General features: G+C 39.3%; 2 protein-coding genes across 2 annotated transcripts in view; both read left to right on the top strand.

The window, feature by feature from the left end:
- Positions 1 to 17,792, top strand: part of GLB1 (galactosidase beta 1) — a 47,795-nt gene that overhangs the window by 2,464 nt on the left and 27,539 nt on the right. Inside the window, exons 2-4 of the mRNA XM_050890912.1 lie at positions 9,516 to 9,685; positions 16,552 to 16,702; positions 16,999 to 17,059. Coding sequence (XP_050746869.1) covers positions 9,516 to 9,685; positions 16,552 to 16,702; positions 16,999 to 17,059 — 382 coding nt within the window. The remainder of the gene's footprint in view (positions 1 to 9,515; positions 9,686 to 16,551; positions 16,703 to 16,998; positions 17,060 to 17,792) is intronic.
- On the top strand, positions 584 to 2,062 carry TMPPE (transmembrane protein with metallophosphoesterase domain). Its single transcript, XM_050891006.1, has one exon. The coding sequence runs from the start codon at positions 662 to 664 to the stop codon at positions 1,976 to 1,978; it is 1,317 nt and encodes a 438-aa protein (XP_050746963.1). The 5' UTR covers positions 584 to 661; the 3' UTR covers positions 1,979 to 2,062.

Below are 17,792 nucleotides of genomic sequence, written 5' to 3'. Positions count from 1 at the left end.
CCACAGTTGCATCTGGTAGCTATTCCAGTGGGGATTTTTCACTGCTGCTGTAGCATGTGTTGGTAGAACCTCTTGCATTTGGTAAGAATGATGTACAGTGATACCTGCTTTTGAGATGGAGCCAACTGCTTGGGAAGAAGAGAAAACACATGTGCTAAGTTAACAGCAGAAGCAGCTTAGTCCCAGAACATGTATGGGGTTTACAAATACTATAATGATTGTTTGCAAATACTATAATGATTGTTTCCAGGACTCATTGCATCACTGTTGTGATCTACTGCCATCTACTACGAGGAAGTCTTAATGAGGAAAGAGCATGTAAAAAAAAAGGGGGGGGAGGAATCATTGAGGGAGGCAGGCAGGGAGCTTGGAAGGGTACTGCCAGAATCCAGTGTTTTCAGTTGTCTAATTAATTCCACATCAGGAAATCTCCTTTCTGTCTTTATGATGGTGATTCTGCATGACCCAGTGTCTTGGGTAGTATGTGCAGAGTAACAGTCCTTTATTGCAGTCTGGGAAAAAAGGAATGTATGTAATATTTTAAAACGGCTGATACTGGTTCCTGGTTGCAGGCTCTGTTGACCCAAGGCATCCCTTCGTAACCACACTATTGCCTACTGGAGACTTCTGCAGAACGGAAGGGAACGGTCAGGAAGCAAAGATGATCTCCTTCAAGCAACTGCCGCTTGAAGCAAAGGCTGCAGTGGCTGCAGGAGTGGTTTTCTTCTCCATGATGCTATCGCGGAGTTATCTGGCAGAAAAACTCGATCTCAGGACGTGGCGTTGGCTTCTAAGGCTGCAGATGGCACTATTTGCTAACGCACTCATGTTGATAGGATCTCTTCATGTTTGGAGAAGCACAGTCACCACGTTCTCCAGGTCTTCAGCTGCCAGCTCCTTCTGTTTCATGCCGTGGAAAATAGCTGTGTTCATATTTCTAGCTTTGGCTCATTCAAGCTTCTTTACATTGCTATTTCTTGTTGCGGAAGAGCCCTATTTCTTTTCTTTAGCTGCCTACACTTGCCTGGGGGCCTATATCATCCTTATCTTCTTCCTCTTCACTCTAGGCTCTGTAGAGCAGGCTTACAAGTTCTTGGCTGGGAGAGGCACTAAGGTAGGCACTGGCAACAAGAACAGAACAGCGATGAAGCCAGTTTTCGCAGTCATGCTGACTGTTGTGCTGACTGTTGTTGGGCTGTTAAATGCTTCCCAGCCTCCAACTGTGAATTCAGTGGAGGTTCCAGTTCACAAGCTGCCCTCAACTATGAATAATCTGAAAGTGGTGTTGCTTTCAGATATCCATCTGGGGCCTACAGTTGGGAAGACCAAGCTTGCCATGATTGTGAGAATGGTTAAGGCTTTGAAACCAGATATCACTGTGATTGTTGGGGACCTGACTGACTCTGAGGCAGAGATCATACGACCTGCTGTTGAGCCTCTTGGAGAACTTAACTCCCCTTTGGGGACTTACTTTGTCACAGGAAACCATGAGTACTACACATCAGATGTTAGCAACTGGTTTGAGCTGTTAAAATCATTTAACATTCGGCCACTCCATAATGAGAATGTGAAGATTGTTTCACCGAAGAGCACTGATGACTGGTTCTGCCTGGCTGGTGTTGATGATATTGAAGCAGACGTATTACGCTACTCAGGACATGGCATGGATTTAAAAAAAGCTCTCAGAGATTGTAGCAGTGAGCATGCAATAGTGCTGTTAGCTCATCAGCCAATTGCTGCAAAGTGGGCGCTTCAGGAGAGACCAGACATAAATTTAATTCTCTCTGGCCATACTCACGGAGGGCAGATGTTCCCACTAAATGCAGGAGCTTATTTTCTGAATCCATTCTTTGTTGGCTTGTACAAAGTTGGGCAGAACACGTTTGTCTACGTCAGCCCAGGGACGATGTACTTTGGAATACCCATGAGGCTGGGCAGCAGAGCTGAAATAACGGAGATAATTCTACGTTCTCCTTGAGGATTTTTCCATTTGACAGACTTCTGCCATCCTTTTTGGTCAGTATATTGGCTCTTCTGCTCTGAAAGCAAATCCTTTTTCAGGGAAGCCAGAGAAGATGTGTTGGGGTGGACTTCAGCAGGTTCTGTTAAGTTTGAGCAGAAAACACTAACTGTATCTTGGGCCTATGAAACAAATCGGGGGCATGTTAAAATACTGAAGACATTAATTCTTTGAGTTCATTATCATTGAGGTTCTGCATTTAAAGATAACACTGATGTCATGGAGATAATGTGTGTCCTGTCCATGTTTAGTAATATCTCTGTCTTGTGGCTACTTCATGTTCCACTGTTTATTATCCATCAGGCAGCTGCCTTAGCAAATCTCAGACAGGTGAAGTTCTGATCTCTTGCAGTGAAATCGCTCATGCATGTTTTGCAGAAGGGACTACAGAGTGTCCACAGAGTATGTAAACTCTAGAAGCCTTATGCTAGAAATGTTACAGGAAGGGAATAGTTTGTTGTTTTTTTTTTTTTTTTAATTGAGGCTGGATATCTTTATCCTGCTAGCTGTCTGTAGTATGTGCTAGGGCTTCCAGTCTGTGCTGCTTACCAGTACAGTAAGTTGCCAGGCATCAGTTCCTGAAATTCAATTTTTTCCAGTTAAAAAGCTGGGGAGACTGATACCAAAGGGTGAAAGTAGCTGTCTTTCTGCAGGCATTTTGCCCAGAATAACTGGGCATCTAGTAATTACTTACTGAAAATAGCTCTAATAAAAGCAAATGAGAAAGAAAACTTGTAATTAACATAACTTCTGTTGCTGTCTGAGCATACAGTACCTCCTGATGTAAAGCACAAAATCCAAAGCTGAAATACTCAATCTCTTTTCATTCTGTATGTTTTTGTTTATGCTTAATTTCTCTTCTGTGATTTTTCTCTTACAAGAGTAAGGAGATGCTATTTGAAAATGATGCAAATAGGTTAATGCTTGAACTTTGTTTAAGGTTTTAGTATTTCAAGTAAATGGTGTCCTTTTTAAGAAGACTAAACTCTGCAGCAGGTGACTTTCCTTAATAGCATTTGTGTATCAATGTCCTGGTTGTCTGAGAGGCACATAGCAGAATAACTGCTACAGGATAATGAGGGATGGAGAATTTCTCTCTGTCTTTCCTAGAAGGGCTTAACACAAATTAATATCATTCTGGGAAATTTGAGAGATTAGAAAACATTAATAAAAACATTCTTGCTTCCATATCTTTGTGTTCATATAAGAAAGCCAGGATGTAAATTAATGTGCATGTATTGTCCAGGTTGATCAAACAGTTCACTTCTGGACATCTTCCTCTCTCATCCCCTTCCACCTCAGTGTGGCTGTATAAAATGCCACGAACAATACAAGTCTGGGAATCCCGCCTCTGACTCTGAAGTCTGCAGCTGTAGCCACAGGGATTCCCTTGCTCTGCCTTTCTGCCCACCAGTACCCGGGTTCCTCTCAGGCAGACTCGTGTAGCATGGGGCAAAAGAGATCAGTGCTTACACGGGAGACAGGATGGCAAGACCAGAACTGTGGTGTTCAGTCTCTTCCTGCCTTCCTGTGCGATCCTGAACCAGACACACTTCTGTTTTATTCTTCAGCTCCTGCTCTCGTTTTGCAGGAGGTGTGTGGGGGTGTATTTGAAGAGTACCATAGGCTTTGTAAAGTTGAGTTTTCTTGTAAGTGAAATTTTGAAGTTTCACTTCATCCACTTCCTTCAGCGCCCCCCCCTCCAGGCAGAGTTTCTAACTGCTAAGCTGTTTTTGTATTCTGTTCCTCTGTATAAACATCTTGCATTTTTACTGACACGAATATTGAGAAATACTGTAAACGTGTCATGTGCGCTGGAAGGTTGGTGGAAGAGTCGGAGAAGTCAGCCCTCTTTTAGTCTGAAAACTGAACACCTGACTAGCCAGGCTCTCTACTTGCCAGACTAGATAATTTCTGTTTCCCAGCACCTATAATTTTGTAAACTTTTTTTTTATGCTTGTGCAATAATATCTGCTTCAGTATCCTAAAGTTTCAACGTGTATTTAACACTGCCCACTGCCCGCATGGGGTCCTTCTGATGTTCTTTCCCATTGGTGGCATAGTGTCAAATGGTCTTTTGTAGAGAGAATCTCGATAGCCTGTAACCCTCTATTTACTTATCAACATGCCTTCAGTTAAAAGTTGTGTTCTGGGTTTAGTAGCGCAGAGTATTCCCTCTAGGCCAGTGGTCCAGGAGGATAGCTTTTCATTTGTTACGCTGAGGGTTATTACTGTGTTAAGACGACTAATTGTTAAGGAAGTTTCCTTCTCAGGAGGCTTTTGTGGGACTGGTTTTAGATGGTGTAAGTCTCCCAGTGAGTTGCTAGTATTATTTTTTTCTTTTTTTCCTGTACCCTTTTTTATTTCTCTCTTCATTCTGTCCAAATGTGCGCAAAAACCTAGCTGAAGTGGTCCTTCCGTCCCAGGGGTGCACGGATGACTTCTTCATTACTTTGTATGTGCGCCTCTTGGAAGATTTTTGTGTATCCTTTCAGGAGCCGATACACATCCTTTTAGGAGTGGTCATATTATCATTTCATAAATTTATTGAGTTCTCCCAATGTAATTTAGTTCTTGTTCATTTTTTTTCTTTAAGTCTCCCTCTGAAAGCTTGTTTGCTTGATGATTAGTTATCACTTAAAATGTTTTCTTTCTGTGCCAAAACACTTCAAAGCCTTTTCCTATTTTGTTTTTTGGGTTTTTTTAAATATGAATGGAAAGTATCCTAAATCAACTTTCTTTTTGATAGTAAGAGGAATTAACCTTTTCTAAAATCGTTCTAAGACAACAATTCCTAATTGTCCTTCAAGGCTTTTTCTATACTTTTTCCAATTTGACTTGAATGTGCATGACGTAGACCTATGTTCAGTATTCCAGATGAAAAAAAATTGCTGTGCTGCTTATTTTGTAATTTTTTGCATATTTTTTTGTAAATCTTTTTTTTTTTTGCGTGTGTGGAATGTATTTGATCTGGAGAACATAACTAAATGAATATATATTTCTTGCTATAAAAGGCCAGTTCATTGCGGGGGGAGTTAATCACTGTCAGAATAATACCAGAATAGAATAGTATCATCACTTTGAAAGTTATATTTATTACATTATATAATCAGTATAGAGTGGATTTGAAAATATGTAGATTGTGGTATATCAAATGCTTTAAATGTTGGGATTTAATAAAACTTTATTCACCTGTCAAGAAAGATGCCTCTAATGACCTTTTATTTTGTAGCACTATTTATTGTAGCAGTTCATACTGAATAGTTTTAACACACTAATTCTATTTACCAACAAAAAGCTACTGACAATAAATCTGACAAGTTTTGGAAAATCTTACACCCACACTGCTAAGTGAGGCATGCGGAAAGTGGGAAAGGTAAGGCCACTGTTAAATTTGCGCTAATGCCTACTAGGGGGAAGAAGTGCAGGCTGAAGAGATGAGGATGTGATGCAGAGAAAAGGACCACTGCAAGGGCAGAGAAAGGATACTAAGAGGATTTTTTGGAAGGAGCAGAAGAAAATGAGTGGTTTGTGGTTCTCAATTTTGATACTTAAGCTTTGGGGTAGAGAAAGGGGTGTTCTATGTTTGAATGGTCTACATAAGAGATGCTAGAAATCTTCACAGGTGGAGGGGTTAATTGAAGATTTGTATCCACATTTGTTTGCTTTCCAAATAAGAAAAAAACCTGTTTTGTCAATTTGGAGAACAAGAGATTCCAGTCACTGTTAAATAGTTTTGTGTGCTGAAGCTATGAATTTTTTTCCTATGTTGAGAGACATGCACATTATAAAATGTTGAAAGAGCGTTAAGGTTGCAAAAATAAGTTCTTACTTGATTTAAGAAAGGACAAATTCTCTAGTTCTTCCCTTTTCCATGTGAGTGTGTTCTGAGCATGTAAGATGCAACATTATACCATTGCCTCTAAGGATCTGAATTTTCAGCTGGGCATTAATATGATGTGGTATGAATGAACTGGCATCCTAAACAGCGTGCAGTTAGTTTGCATCTGTTGGATCTGCTTACCAAACTAGCAGACCCACTACCCCATCTTCTAGGGAGATGCAGGGAATTCGTTCCTGCTGTGTATTCACAACTGTGAGTATACAACATTGACAGAGCCAGACATAAATTCATGATGAGAACTATTTTGTTTTCGTTGCAAGCCGTGGTCTGCAAGCCGTGGGTAGAGTCATGCACTGACAATAAAAGAATGTTGAGTAATTGATCATGAAGGGAAGTCTGTTTACAATAGGCAATGAATGAGGTGAATCAGAGCAAGTACTGTGGAAGCTTCCTCCCTCTCCTCGCCCTCATAATAATACTGTATCAGGAAGTGTATGTGTAAGGAAGGTGATTTACAGTTATGTCACAGCTTTAAAAGTGTGTCTTCTAAATGGTAACTGGTTCAATGATGATCGCTTTCATAATTAATACCTTCTTTTCATTGTTTTATTGTTTTAAGAAAGTCTGGTTTCTCCACCAGAGGTGTCTGTCCCCTGAGGGTGGAGCTATGTAAACAGTTGATTCAGCCTTCATTTTGCAACCGTTATCTGCCATAAATGGAGCAAGTGTCTTTTCCATAGGCCTCTTGATGTGGTTAGCCTAAATGAGGGGGCTAAAATCCTCTTTCAGAGGGAAACAACAGCAATTTATTTTGACTCTCCTTCTTTATTCCCTGAGATAATGGTCTTTTAATGTGCTTTTTCCCCTAAGGCTTCTCTCTCCTTTTTTTTTTTTTTTTTTTTTTTTTTTTTTAAATAGTATTGCAGAATTGTGTTACTGCACCTGGGTTCTGAGTTTCATTTAGTCATGATCATTTTGAAGCACTCAGCTCTGCATTAATGCTGCGACTTGTCACAGTGCCCTAGAGTAAAAAACATCTAGAAGAATGTGAAACATCTGCTTGGTGTTCATAAGGGTGAATGGTTTCCTTCGGGGATACACACAGTACAATTTCATCCTAGTGCGGCATGCCCAGGAATCAAGATGCACGTTATAAATTAAAGATCAGGAAAAAGTCACATATATTTGAATTGAAAGGAAAGCAAGCAGATGGTACGTACCTGTGCATCCTCTGCAGTGGTAATTTACCTGAGGTTTAACAGCCTGGAGTTACTATAGCAACATAATTTCCCAGAGAGAATCCCAACCTTTGAGTTACTTTTGTTCCAGAGTAGTTGGTTTGTATTTCTCAGCTCTATAAGGTCCTGATTTTGTGGAGACCTGGCACGTCCATACCTTTGTTGAGTCAAGATTTATTTCAACTTTCATAGAACTCTTTGTTAAGTAATGTTAAGAATGGGTCTGTGTTTGTGGGATCAGGGCTTAAAAAGCTTCTCCTAGGCAATACTTGCCAGTCCCTTGCAGTTGTTTCCCTGCCAGCTCAGGGCTGTATCTTCTAACATCTGTTGTTATGTGTCCACCATACAGACAATTTCACTTGTTCACTGTTGGCAGAATGTTTTGGATTGCTATGTGCATTTAAGACATTTTTCACAACTTTATTTTAGGTTTTCTGTGAAAAAATGCCTTTATCACAGTTGCAACACTCTGTAGTCTTCCTCCTCCTTGGGAGTTTGTAGTCTTCAAATGGTTGTAGAATGTTATCTCACTCAGTTGCTCAGTTTAACGACAGTCTAGGGATAGGCATGTTTACTCAGCAGTTTTGTCCTCCAGTTTTCAGGAGAGTGTGCTTTTTCTTTATCTAGTAGTTTGTACTCTTGTTCTTTTGGCCTGTGGCACATTGCACTGGCTCCTTTTTGCTGTCTTGTTGCACTAAGAGTATGCTCTTGGTTGGCAATTGTGTCCAGTTGTTGGCCAGGAGTCTCAGTACTTGCAGCTTTATGGTTATATGTGCCTCCTGTATTTCACTTTTTCCATTCCTTTCTCTTTACTCTTCCTGTAGTTGTGTACACTATTGCAACAAAATTGTTCACCAGTTAACAGAAATAAGTGGTTTCATGAGAAGGTTCTTCAAAACTGTGTGGTCTGTTGGTCCCTATGTAACCTTTGGGCAGATTTCCTCCGATGGTGGATGGCTGTTGTGTAGTGGGAGTCACCTGGGGTTATATGGTGGTCTACATCTCTCTTGCCTTTCTAATTTCATTGTTTTTGTTTCATGTAATCAATTTCCTAATTGCTCAGCCCCATTCTCAATATGGGACAGGCCAAGGCCCATCTTTTCAAGAGCAAGGCTAGTGTCCCTCAAGAGCTTTGAATTTACATTATTGAAAGGTGTGTTTCATTTGGACTAGTATAATGTCCAATGAATCATGGAGTTTGTTTGGTTGACTCCTGACTTATTTTCTGACAGATATGGAGAACTAACTGATTACATAGGCTGACTTGCGATTTTACTTCATAAATCCCTACTGATCTTTCATTAAAGGGATTTTTTTTTTTTTTTTTAATGTGCTCAGTAATGAATCTGATAAAACGCAAATACAAAGTCGTGGAACATGAAGACAAACAACTAACTATTCAGTGGTGTGTGGAGGACAAAAGTAGTACTGGTGACAGGGATGCCAAAGATACATGAGAAATGTAAGCTGTGAGATGTTAAGGTTTGTTTAAAAAAAAAATTAAAAATTAAAGGTTCTTAAAGACATAGGACCAGGCACTTAACAAAAGGTCTTCTGTTTCTCCTTCTCTTTAGCAAGCAGAAGTACTGCTGCTGGTCATAGTAGCTTAAATCTTACTAAGATCATAGGCTCACTTGAGGAGTAATCCGCTTAAGGAGTAATCCCATGCTCTTGAAGTTAAGGTATTTTTCTTATGGCTAGGAAGTGCAGATTCTTAATTTACCTGCTTCTTTTTTAAGTTCACTGGTTTGGGTGTGCTTAGCTGGAAAAGTATTGAACGTAGGACTTTCTCCAAAAATGACTAATTTTTAGTGACTTAGATAAATGTATGCCGTTTGCCAGACTGATCTATCAAACGGTTTTATATTTACTGGAAACTAAGCTTTCAAACATGTATGTATTGGTGCCCTGGAGCATTTAGGATGTGGTATTTTTTCCTCAAAAGCTCCCAGCTGGCTTTTGCTTCTAGACTTGAGCGTGACATGAAGTTGGAATTAGGGTTGTGTTTTTCAACTGTTTAGTAAGCATTGAGTGCAAAGTGTTGGCATTCACCAAATCTCCCCTAACTAATTCTTCATCATTTGCACTGGTGTAAACAGCTGCAAAATGTATCACTGTGGAAAGATGGTACTATATACTCGTTAAAAGTGGAGAATGCACGCGGCATATTTTGGTGTAGTAGTGAATCCTGTCATTGCTAAGTGGTTGGCAGATGTATTGTAGTCCTTTGGTGCGTTAGGCTCAGGTGGGCTATATGTAGCTAGTGGAGAGCCATTCACCATCAGTTATTTTAACACCATTGTACCTTCTATTGTGGACAACCCGCAGGTGTTGTATAGACTGTTCTCTGTGTCTTTCAAGGCAGAAAAAGATTGTATTGTGTATTTTTAATTTTTTTTTTTTTTGTACACAGAATATACCCCAGAGGAGTTTTGGGATTGATTATGACTGCAACTGCTTTGTCAAGGATGGGAGACCTTTCCGTTACATCTCAGGTAGCATTCACTACTCACGGGTGCCCCGGTATTACTGGGAAGACCGCCTGTTGAAGATGAAGATGGCAGGACTTGATGCCATTCAGACGTAAGTAGCTGTTGACTTTCAGAGTGGTTTGTAGTCTGCTACCATTGTTACTCGGTTTATTAATTTTTAAGTAATCGATGAGAAAGCTCCGGAGCAGGGAAGGGTGGTACAGGATAACCTCTAACAGCATAGACTGGGACAAGTGGGCAGGTTGTAGCTAGCAGTCTGCTTCCTTGCTGATAGGCAACACCTCTTGCTTCACAACCCAGGGTGCAAATGTGACCTGAAATAAATTATGAAACAGTTGTATGTGCTCTGCCTCTGCCAAGGGCATTGTAATAGCTGGTCAAAAGACAGATGAGGTGAGAGGGGACAATAACCTCTTAATACAGCCTAGGTTGTATCGGCCTGAAGCCTTGAAAATATTGGCAAAGGCTGCAGTAATATTTAAAGCTATTTCACCAGGAGTGTTTAAATTTAGAAAAATGGTTGGGAACTAGGTGTACTTCTTTACAAAAAAGACAGTTTAAACAGCTTTCAGTTGCGTGTACCAAACCTTTAGTCCATCTTTCTTGTCTTTCCTACCTGGTTGTGTACTTATCACAACAGGTGAGGCACAGATTAAAAAAAATCCAGTTTACTCTTATTTTTGCCAAAGCTTCCTTGAGAAGGGAAGAGGAGTGATAGAAAAGTGTATGGCACAGTCTTTTCAAGCAATGGTTGTAATTCCCAAACATGTTTGTTTTTTTTCTTTCCTAAATCATTACAAGGCTTAGAGCTTCTCTTTGAAACAGCCTGCTTGTGTGCTGTGGACTGCCAGACAGTGTTGGTTCTGGCAGTGCAGAGCCTGTAGGCCAGGGCACTTTGCTCAGCGGGAATGTTGCACTCTCTCTCCTTCCCCTCCCTTGAAATCTGTATTTTGTTTGACCTGCAAGTTGCAGGGTTGCCTTGTACACTTGGAGATGTGATGAGTAAGGGTTAGTATGTGAAGAACAGATGGCAGGGAAGGAAAAGAAGTTGCTGCTTTTTTTTTCTCAAATTTAGGGTTCTCTATTTTTTTTATATGTCTTAAAACTCTTCCCTGTGTTGTGATGATGTAGTGACTTTTTGTTTGGTGGGTGTTCTTTGGGATGGTTTTTGTTGTTTTCTAATGAAGCAAGTAAGTTCCCTCACATCACATAATAACAATGGGATTAAGTAACACGCTTGCTCAGGACAGAGTTACTGGAATTGCCCGTGTAATTATTTTTTGCTGCAATAAAAGTAATCTCAAATGGACCTGAAAATTATACCTTTTGATGTCTGGCTTGAAAATCAGCCTGGGTCCTGATAGTGGCTCTGACTCCTATGATCCGTAGTGTCTCATACTTCCCTCATGTCTCTGATTTATTTTCCTCCTCCTCCCAACACCCATATATCTTCAGTGCCCTCTGTTCATTTCCAGCCTTTTCAACCAGTCCCTTCCTTTTTTGTTTGAAATTGCCTGTTCATGTCTCTGCTGCATCACTGGTTTTTTGAGATAGGAATCTTTTCTTTTCCATTCCCCCCATCACTGTTGTTTAATGGCAAAATTGCTGCAGGGCTGGGTTTTTTTTTTTTCCCTGTTGCTTCCTCCTTCTTCCTTTGTAATCTCCCGCTAACAAGATTTTTTTGTTCCTTCTTTATTTTCTTTCTTTTTTTCACTTGTTGAGATCTCTTACTCAGTATGTTACTGTTTTGCATTAGTGTCCTTCCGCTGTGCAGGAAGGAGTGGAGATGGTCTTGTGTTGCTGGTGTCAACTGGTGTCTGTTGGTCTTGGGAGAGCTGAGTTGTTTCTGTTTCTGCACAGAAGGTACAGTACAGCTAGCAAGTGTTGCCCTGTGGTTATGTGACCTATGGCCTTAGGTGTTGTTGCTGGATCACTGATGACAGATAACAGGTTTTTTACAACCTCCTTTTCTTTTTGTAGAGCAGACTGGGATTCTTTAACTTTCTCCTCCATCATTGCTTACCTTTTGGTTTTTTTTCTACTATGGTGAAAGACACACGTTTAGGAGGTATCTTATAAGCAGAAGGTACCCCTGTGCCTTGCATTTTCTATAAGAATCAAATCCATGCATCTTTCCATTTGTCACTGATCTCTCTCGATGCTAAAAAAAAAACCAACCCAAAACCAAACCAAACAAAAACCACCCACCAAAACCCTATTGTTTTTCTTTGAGGTTTGCAGATAATCAAGCCTTGCTGCTCTTGATTATTTGAGATAAAGAATAAATTTTCATGTTACCCCAAACAACTCTGCTGTGATTTTGTGTGGTTTTGCTAAAAATGGAAATTGGTCTAGATAATTATTTAGTTGTCTTTGCCTACTCTTTCCTGGATCAGTAAAACTATTAGCAAGGGACTGAGATATCAGTTGTGTGAAGTTGTTCTGGAATGAGCAGCAGCACTGCCAGACCTTCTGGCAGAATGTAGTAGTTGGACTCCCAGCCTTGGGGCCACCTCTGAAGACTGTGACTTTGCTGCTTGGCATTTTTCCCATGAGACAGGGAAGGGTCTTGCTGTAATTTGAAATACGGGAGCCTTCCTTGTTCTTATCAAGGTGGTCCCAGTGAGGGTTACCACTTAAGGGAAACAGGATCCTTTTAGTACAGGATTGTCCTTGTAAATACCTTGTGGTCAAAGCGAGCCAGACCTGTTCTTCCTATTCTCTGCAGCCTCATTTCCAAAAGACTCACTATGCCTTGATGCATCGTTCAGCTAATGACTGAGTCAGCAGCTCATCTGGGACTCGAATGGGTGAAATCAGTATATGTATATAACCATCTGCACCTGGAAACATCTTAAGCAATAACAGAATATGAGAAAACAGGTGACAAGAGGCTCGATCTTACATTAAAGCTTAAAATATCAAGGCCTAAACCTTCCAAATAGCAGGTTGAAATTTGATGTTGTGGTTGGTGTGACGTCCCAGAAGATGATGGAGGCATATCTAGGAGCTCGACTCCCGACCTCAGCAGGTAGCACACAGAGGCATCTGGTCACACAAGGGTAACTGTCCTTGTTTTCAGTTCCTGAACTGTATCTGCCAACTAGAAACGAATGTTATCAAAGACATCTGGAAAGGACTGAAAGTTAGTGGTTTGTTTTGGTTTTATTGGCATGGAGGAGATAAACAATTAACCACTAGATGGGGCTAAATAGTTACAGGATTTACAGATCAGTGGAGACGCTGCCTGGAAGAATCGGCAGTTACCTTACAGGCATTTTATTTGTTTTACTGTATTTGTTGACTAATGAGCAGAAAACTGTAAACTTGTAGAAACTTCCTCTAAGAAAGAGCTGCTGTTTAGAGTATCTATTAATTAAAAAATAAGCACAATTTACTTTTTCTAAAGACTCATAAATGTGTCATTTAACTAGCATGTATAAAATGCTGCTCTATTATTTATTAAATTAGTACAAGCTATTTCATTTTACACTATTAAAAAAAACCAAACCCTGGTATTACAGAGACAACTATCCTGTACATTAAGGTAGTTAAGGTGGTTTTTTTGCCTGTTTACATCTCTCTGAAATAGGAGAGGAAAACTGTGACTTTTAAAGAAAAGGAAAGTTATAGGATAAAGCTTAGAAATTGTATGTAAATGGAGAGAAAATGCTGTTACTCAAATACAGAAATACCACACTTCGAGTTTGAAAAAGGAATGTGGCGTTCTTTTATAAATTCATTATTCTGTAGCTAAAGCAGTACAGCATTAACAACTGACTGTAGATTTGTACAATGGTATATAGGAATTATACTTGCTAATAATAACGATTTCAAAGTAAAATGACTTAATTTGAGGCCATTGCTAGCTGTAGAAAATATACTGGGGGATTAAAGTGCATTAGTAACAATTTTTAGACCAGTGTTTAAAATACATATATATCATGATTCATTCTGTAAGAAAGCATTTCACATAAAATTTTTTCTTCACTTTCTTCCCTTCTCCACTAAATTCTGTGTGTTTTTCCAGCCTTGTGGGGAAGTATGGGACATAAAACTGTTTCTGGAAGAATTTTTTTGTCTTCTTCCGTCTTGAGCATAAGGGAGCTGGAGAAACCCTTTTGTCGTCACCTCAGACACTATGAAGCATATTTAGACCTTCAGACTTGTTTCTAGAACAAGTTCATAAAACTCTCCAATGAGTATATTTTTGTAACCAACAGGTTACAAGGTGTAGTTAAATTACAGCTAGAATGCTTTTCTCATATTAACTTGTAATTAAATAACTTCTTTGGTAGCCTAAAGAGAAAAGAGTATAAGCAGTTGCTGTCTTTCTGTAGTAGTATTTTAGGCAGTGAGAAACTGTTACAAAGTTAATATCTAGTCATCTTTATTTAGCTCAAACAGGTGCAGCTCTCTGCTAGAAGCATTTTTCAGTGAATGAGTTGCTACATCAACATGCCTGTTAACTTCTCCCGGAAAGAGCTTTGTCTCTTACTGCAGTGTCGTGTTGGTGATTCACAGTCAGATGGTACTTTCAGTGGAACCTGCAGACCCTTTTCCTGTTAATACCACTCCCATATGTCGTCTTTCTTGTTTTGTATTTTTTGCCTTTTCCTATGCAAGAGAGAATTAAAAATTGATAACTCTTAATTCCTTGTTGATATCAGACCATGTTGCTCGTTAGTTAAGCATCAGCATTTAGAATTCTGATCACGTTCACCGATGGATTTGCAACTGCTCCCCATTTGCAAAGCGTGCTGTGCATTACATCACCCAGATGTCAATAAAAGCTTTGGATATAGTTAGACCTACCAAAGAGGCTTGGGATACTCCTCAAAATATCCCATTGCTTTCTCAGCAAATTGTGGGTTGTTCTTTTGTGGTTAATTTTTATTCTATGTTAATGTTATACCAACTAGCCTCTGGTTTTTTTTTTTTTCTTGTTTGCTTGTAGGGATGTCATACAGCAAAGTACCGAAAGCCTTGCTAAGTCAAGAGACATCACCTTTTTTTCCTTTTCTCTAATCCATTAGGCAAATTTTCCTGTGAACAAATGGAGTTAGGTTTATCTGTTCTTGACAAATCCATAGTCACGTATATATAACTTAAAAGAATTCTGTCTTTCTAAGCAATAGTTTTGAAAATAACATAGCTGTTACGGCTTAGAGCAAACCAAAATTATTCTGCAGTGATAACCTTGATAATGGTATATGGAACAGGGAAAGCAAGCACTATACGATACTCTGGTATTCGCTTCTTTGAGGTGGGTTGGTCATTTGTTTGTTTTAAATAGTTTTCTACTTTATCTACTTTGATCTTAAATGTCAGCAATCAGCTTGTTCCTCTGCTTGAAATTTAAACAAAGTGCAGAAAACTAAATTAACGTTGAATGTATTTTCACATGGTTCATACGTTCATTAAATGTACGTTTAGTTTGTTCTACAAATGAGTTAGTGTGCTTTGGAAACAATTAGAGCAGGCTGACAAAGAAATAAAATATACTACATAGAGGGGAAAATCTGCATGATGCGTGAGTGCATTGCTTTGACTCCATCCTGGCATACAAATTTTAAGCTTTATCTTTTCAAACAGAAGCTTAAGATTTTGGCATTTGTGAGGCTATAATATTAACTAATGTTGCTGAAAGATTATAATTTTTGTATTTGATGTTCATGTGCATGTATGTCTGAGTGTGGCCATTTCAGTAGTGTGCTTGTGTGAGGATTCCTGTTTTTCTTGCTTATTGAAAGCAGTGTTTTCTGCACTTTCTTTCCCTCTTGGGTGGTTCTTACAAAATTAACTCTGTCTGGGTTTGTTTATGTGTTCCAGTAAGAAAAGTGTTGCCTGAGAGGATCTTTGCTTGACTAACCACAGTTTTGGTTTTACAAATTTTTTCTCAAATTTGTTCTCTGGAACAGTGGCAACAGTTCTTTTAGAGGGATTACAAATCTATGTGCAAAAAAAGTAAATGCATGGAGAATGCTCTTGAATCCTTGCTCAGGCTGTGCTCATCCCTAATTTTAATGTCTGTCTGTGCTACGACTGCCACTTAGTACTATCACAAGCCAAAACTCTCATGGTTGTCAAGCACGGGCCATAAGCTACAACACTACACATAGTAGTTGGTAGATACCATGTTTCTTTGTTGTCTTGCAACCAAGTGTATTTTTTTAATCTTCTGTGAGATGTTCTGTGGTGAGGTTGTGGTTTCCTAAGTCCTGGAAGTAGGAGAGAGGTGTTCTCTGAAATGGTTATCTGCTTATTTGGCAGCTTTTACTTGGTTGAAATGAAGTTTTAACTTGTCCAGGCTCTTGGGTGCCTTAGCGTCCTCTAACTTGACCATTCTTCCCATGCTGGTTTTCCAGAACCTGCGTTGCTCCTGGTCAATGAAAACTTTCAAGACCTAGATGCAATATCATTTGAGGCTTAGACATTTTTAAGTTCTTTGTAGTGGCAGCAGCATGGACCTGTCAGCCTAGTTAGTGTTCCCTGTGCAAGCTGGGTGATCCATTTGCAAAGGGTCATGTGCTGTTTTGGGCAAGCTCATTCCTGACCACCCCATTTATGAGTGGTTTACAGTATTCATGTCTTCACAAACCTCCAACCACTATACAACTGGCAGCTGACTTGCTAACATCAAAACTGTTAACTACTTAAATTTTGGAACAGACATCATGGTTTCAAAATGGCACTGCCAAAACCTGTTCTTGCATTGATATGGACTCTGGCAGACATACTGCAAAGTACTAAGTCTTATTTCAGTATTAATTTTAACACCTTCTGCCATATGAAGTACTTCACAGAAGAAAGCCCTTAGAGTTGTTATTGTATTATACTGATCTGAAGACCAGTTCAGCATTACAGACCTCTGGGTCATGTAGTGCAAACAGTTGTTATTCGGAGTTCTGGTTTAGACTCAGTTTCTTAATGGAAGATGATCTTCTCTCTTCATAGGTATGTGCCATGGAACTACCATGAACCGCAGCTGGGCGTGTATGATTTTTCTGGTGACAAAGATCTAGAGTATTTCCTGCAGCTTGCTAACGACACTGGTTTGCTGGTTATCCTGAGAGCTGGACCTTACATCTGTGCAGAATGGGACATGGTACAGCCTTTTGTAACAATTATTTCTAGGTTAAATCTAATGCAAGTATTTCTGTCTTAAAGTAGACAAATATACTTGATGTATCCTTGGACAAGACTCTTGGTTTAATGTATTAAAATCCATGCGTCCTAAGTGACTTCCTACAATGGAAGCTTACTTTGTATTTGTTTTTTCATTGGGAATTATTACTTGTAGAAAATCAATCTTCAGGTCTCAGTATATGTTTTGATAAAAGGCTAAATTCTTCTTACATTTCCTAAAAATGGTCACTGAAGTGATTCCTTTTCTTTTCCCAGGGAGGTCTTCCTGCATGGCTGTTGGAGAAGAAATCTATTGTTCTCAGGTCTTCTGATTCAGGTAGAGGCATCAAAAGGGGCTAGCAAAAATACACTTCAGCAGCAAGGCGACTTGCTGTTTGAGGCCATTACTAGATAATTCATCTATTAGCTTAAGTTATCTTGTGAGTAAAATCTTCAGTACTTCTAATTAAAAGTGTGCATTCAAGAAGTATATTGAACAAACAAAGTAGGGTAGAAAGTTTCCATGGTATTGACAAGTTTCATGAAAATTGGTGCCAAGACAGAAATCATTGTCACCATTGAGGAAAAGACAGGTAGCTCTCAGCTTTGAGTTTTTTGATTTTGCCATGGCCAACCGACCACTCATCGTGGGGATCCTTCCTGGCTGGTCAGTGTGCATGTAATTCCAAAAGTAGTTACAGCATTCTTATGTGCTACCTGCTCATGGACCAGACATGGAGGGATGAGATGAGACAGGAGATTAATGTCGTTATTGGAGTGCATATTAGGGGACAAAGATACATATCATATCTGACTTTGGTTCTGCTTATTGTGGGATAAATTATCTATTTAAAAAAATAGTACACATAGAAACATTCAAATTTGTTTTCCTGTTGAAATGTATTAGGACAACCTGTATGAGACATTGAAGTCTGGTGATTTTCAAAGTTCATCAGTATTTAAATGTTTTATTTTTTTAGTAAACTGTACTGGAAGCTGACATTTATGAACAAGTATAAGAGCACATCAGTTAATTAAATGCTGTTCTGTTGTACTTTACATATTTAGAA

This window comes from Gymnogyps californianus, chromosome 2 (assembly GCF_018139145.2).
Source record: "Gymnogyps californianus isolate 813 chromosome 2, ASM1813914v2, whole genome shotgun sequence".
In the NCBI taxonomy this organism is placed as follows: domain Eukaryota; kingdom Metazoa; phylum Chordata; class Aves; order Accipitriformes; family Cathartidae; genus Gymnogyps; species Gymnogyps californianus.
This window is presented reverse-complemented; position numbering and strand designations above follow the sequence as displayed.

What these genes read in the sequence shown, in the direction of transcription:
- TMPPE (XM_050891006.1), top strand. Translation starts at nt 662, where the DNA reads ATGATCTCCTTCAAGCAACTGCCGCTTGAAGCAAAGGCTGCAGTGGCT.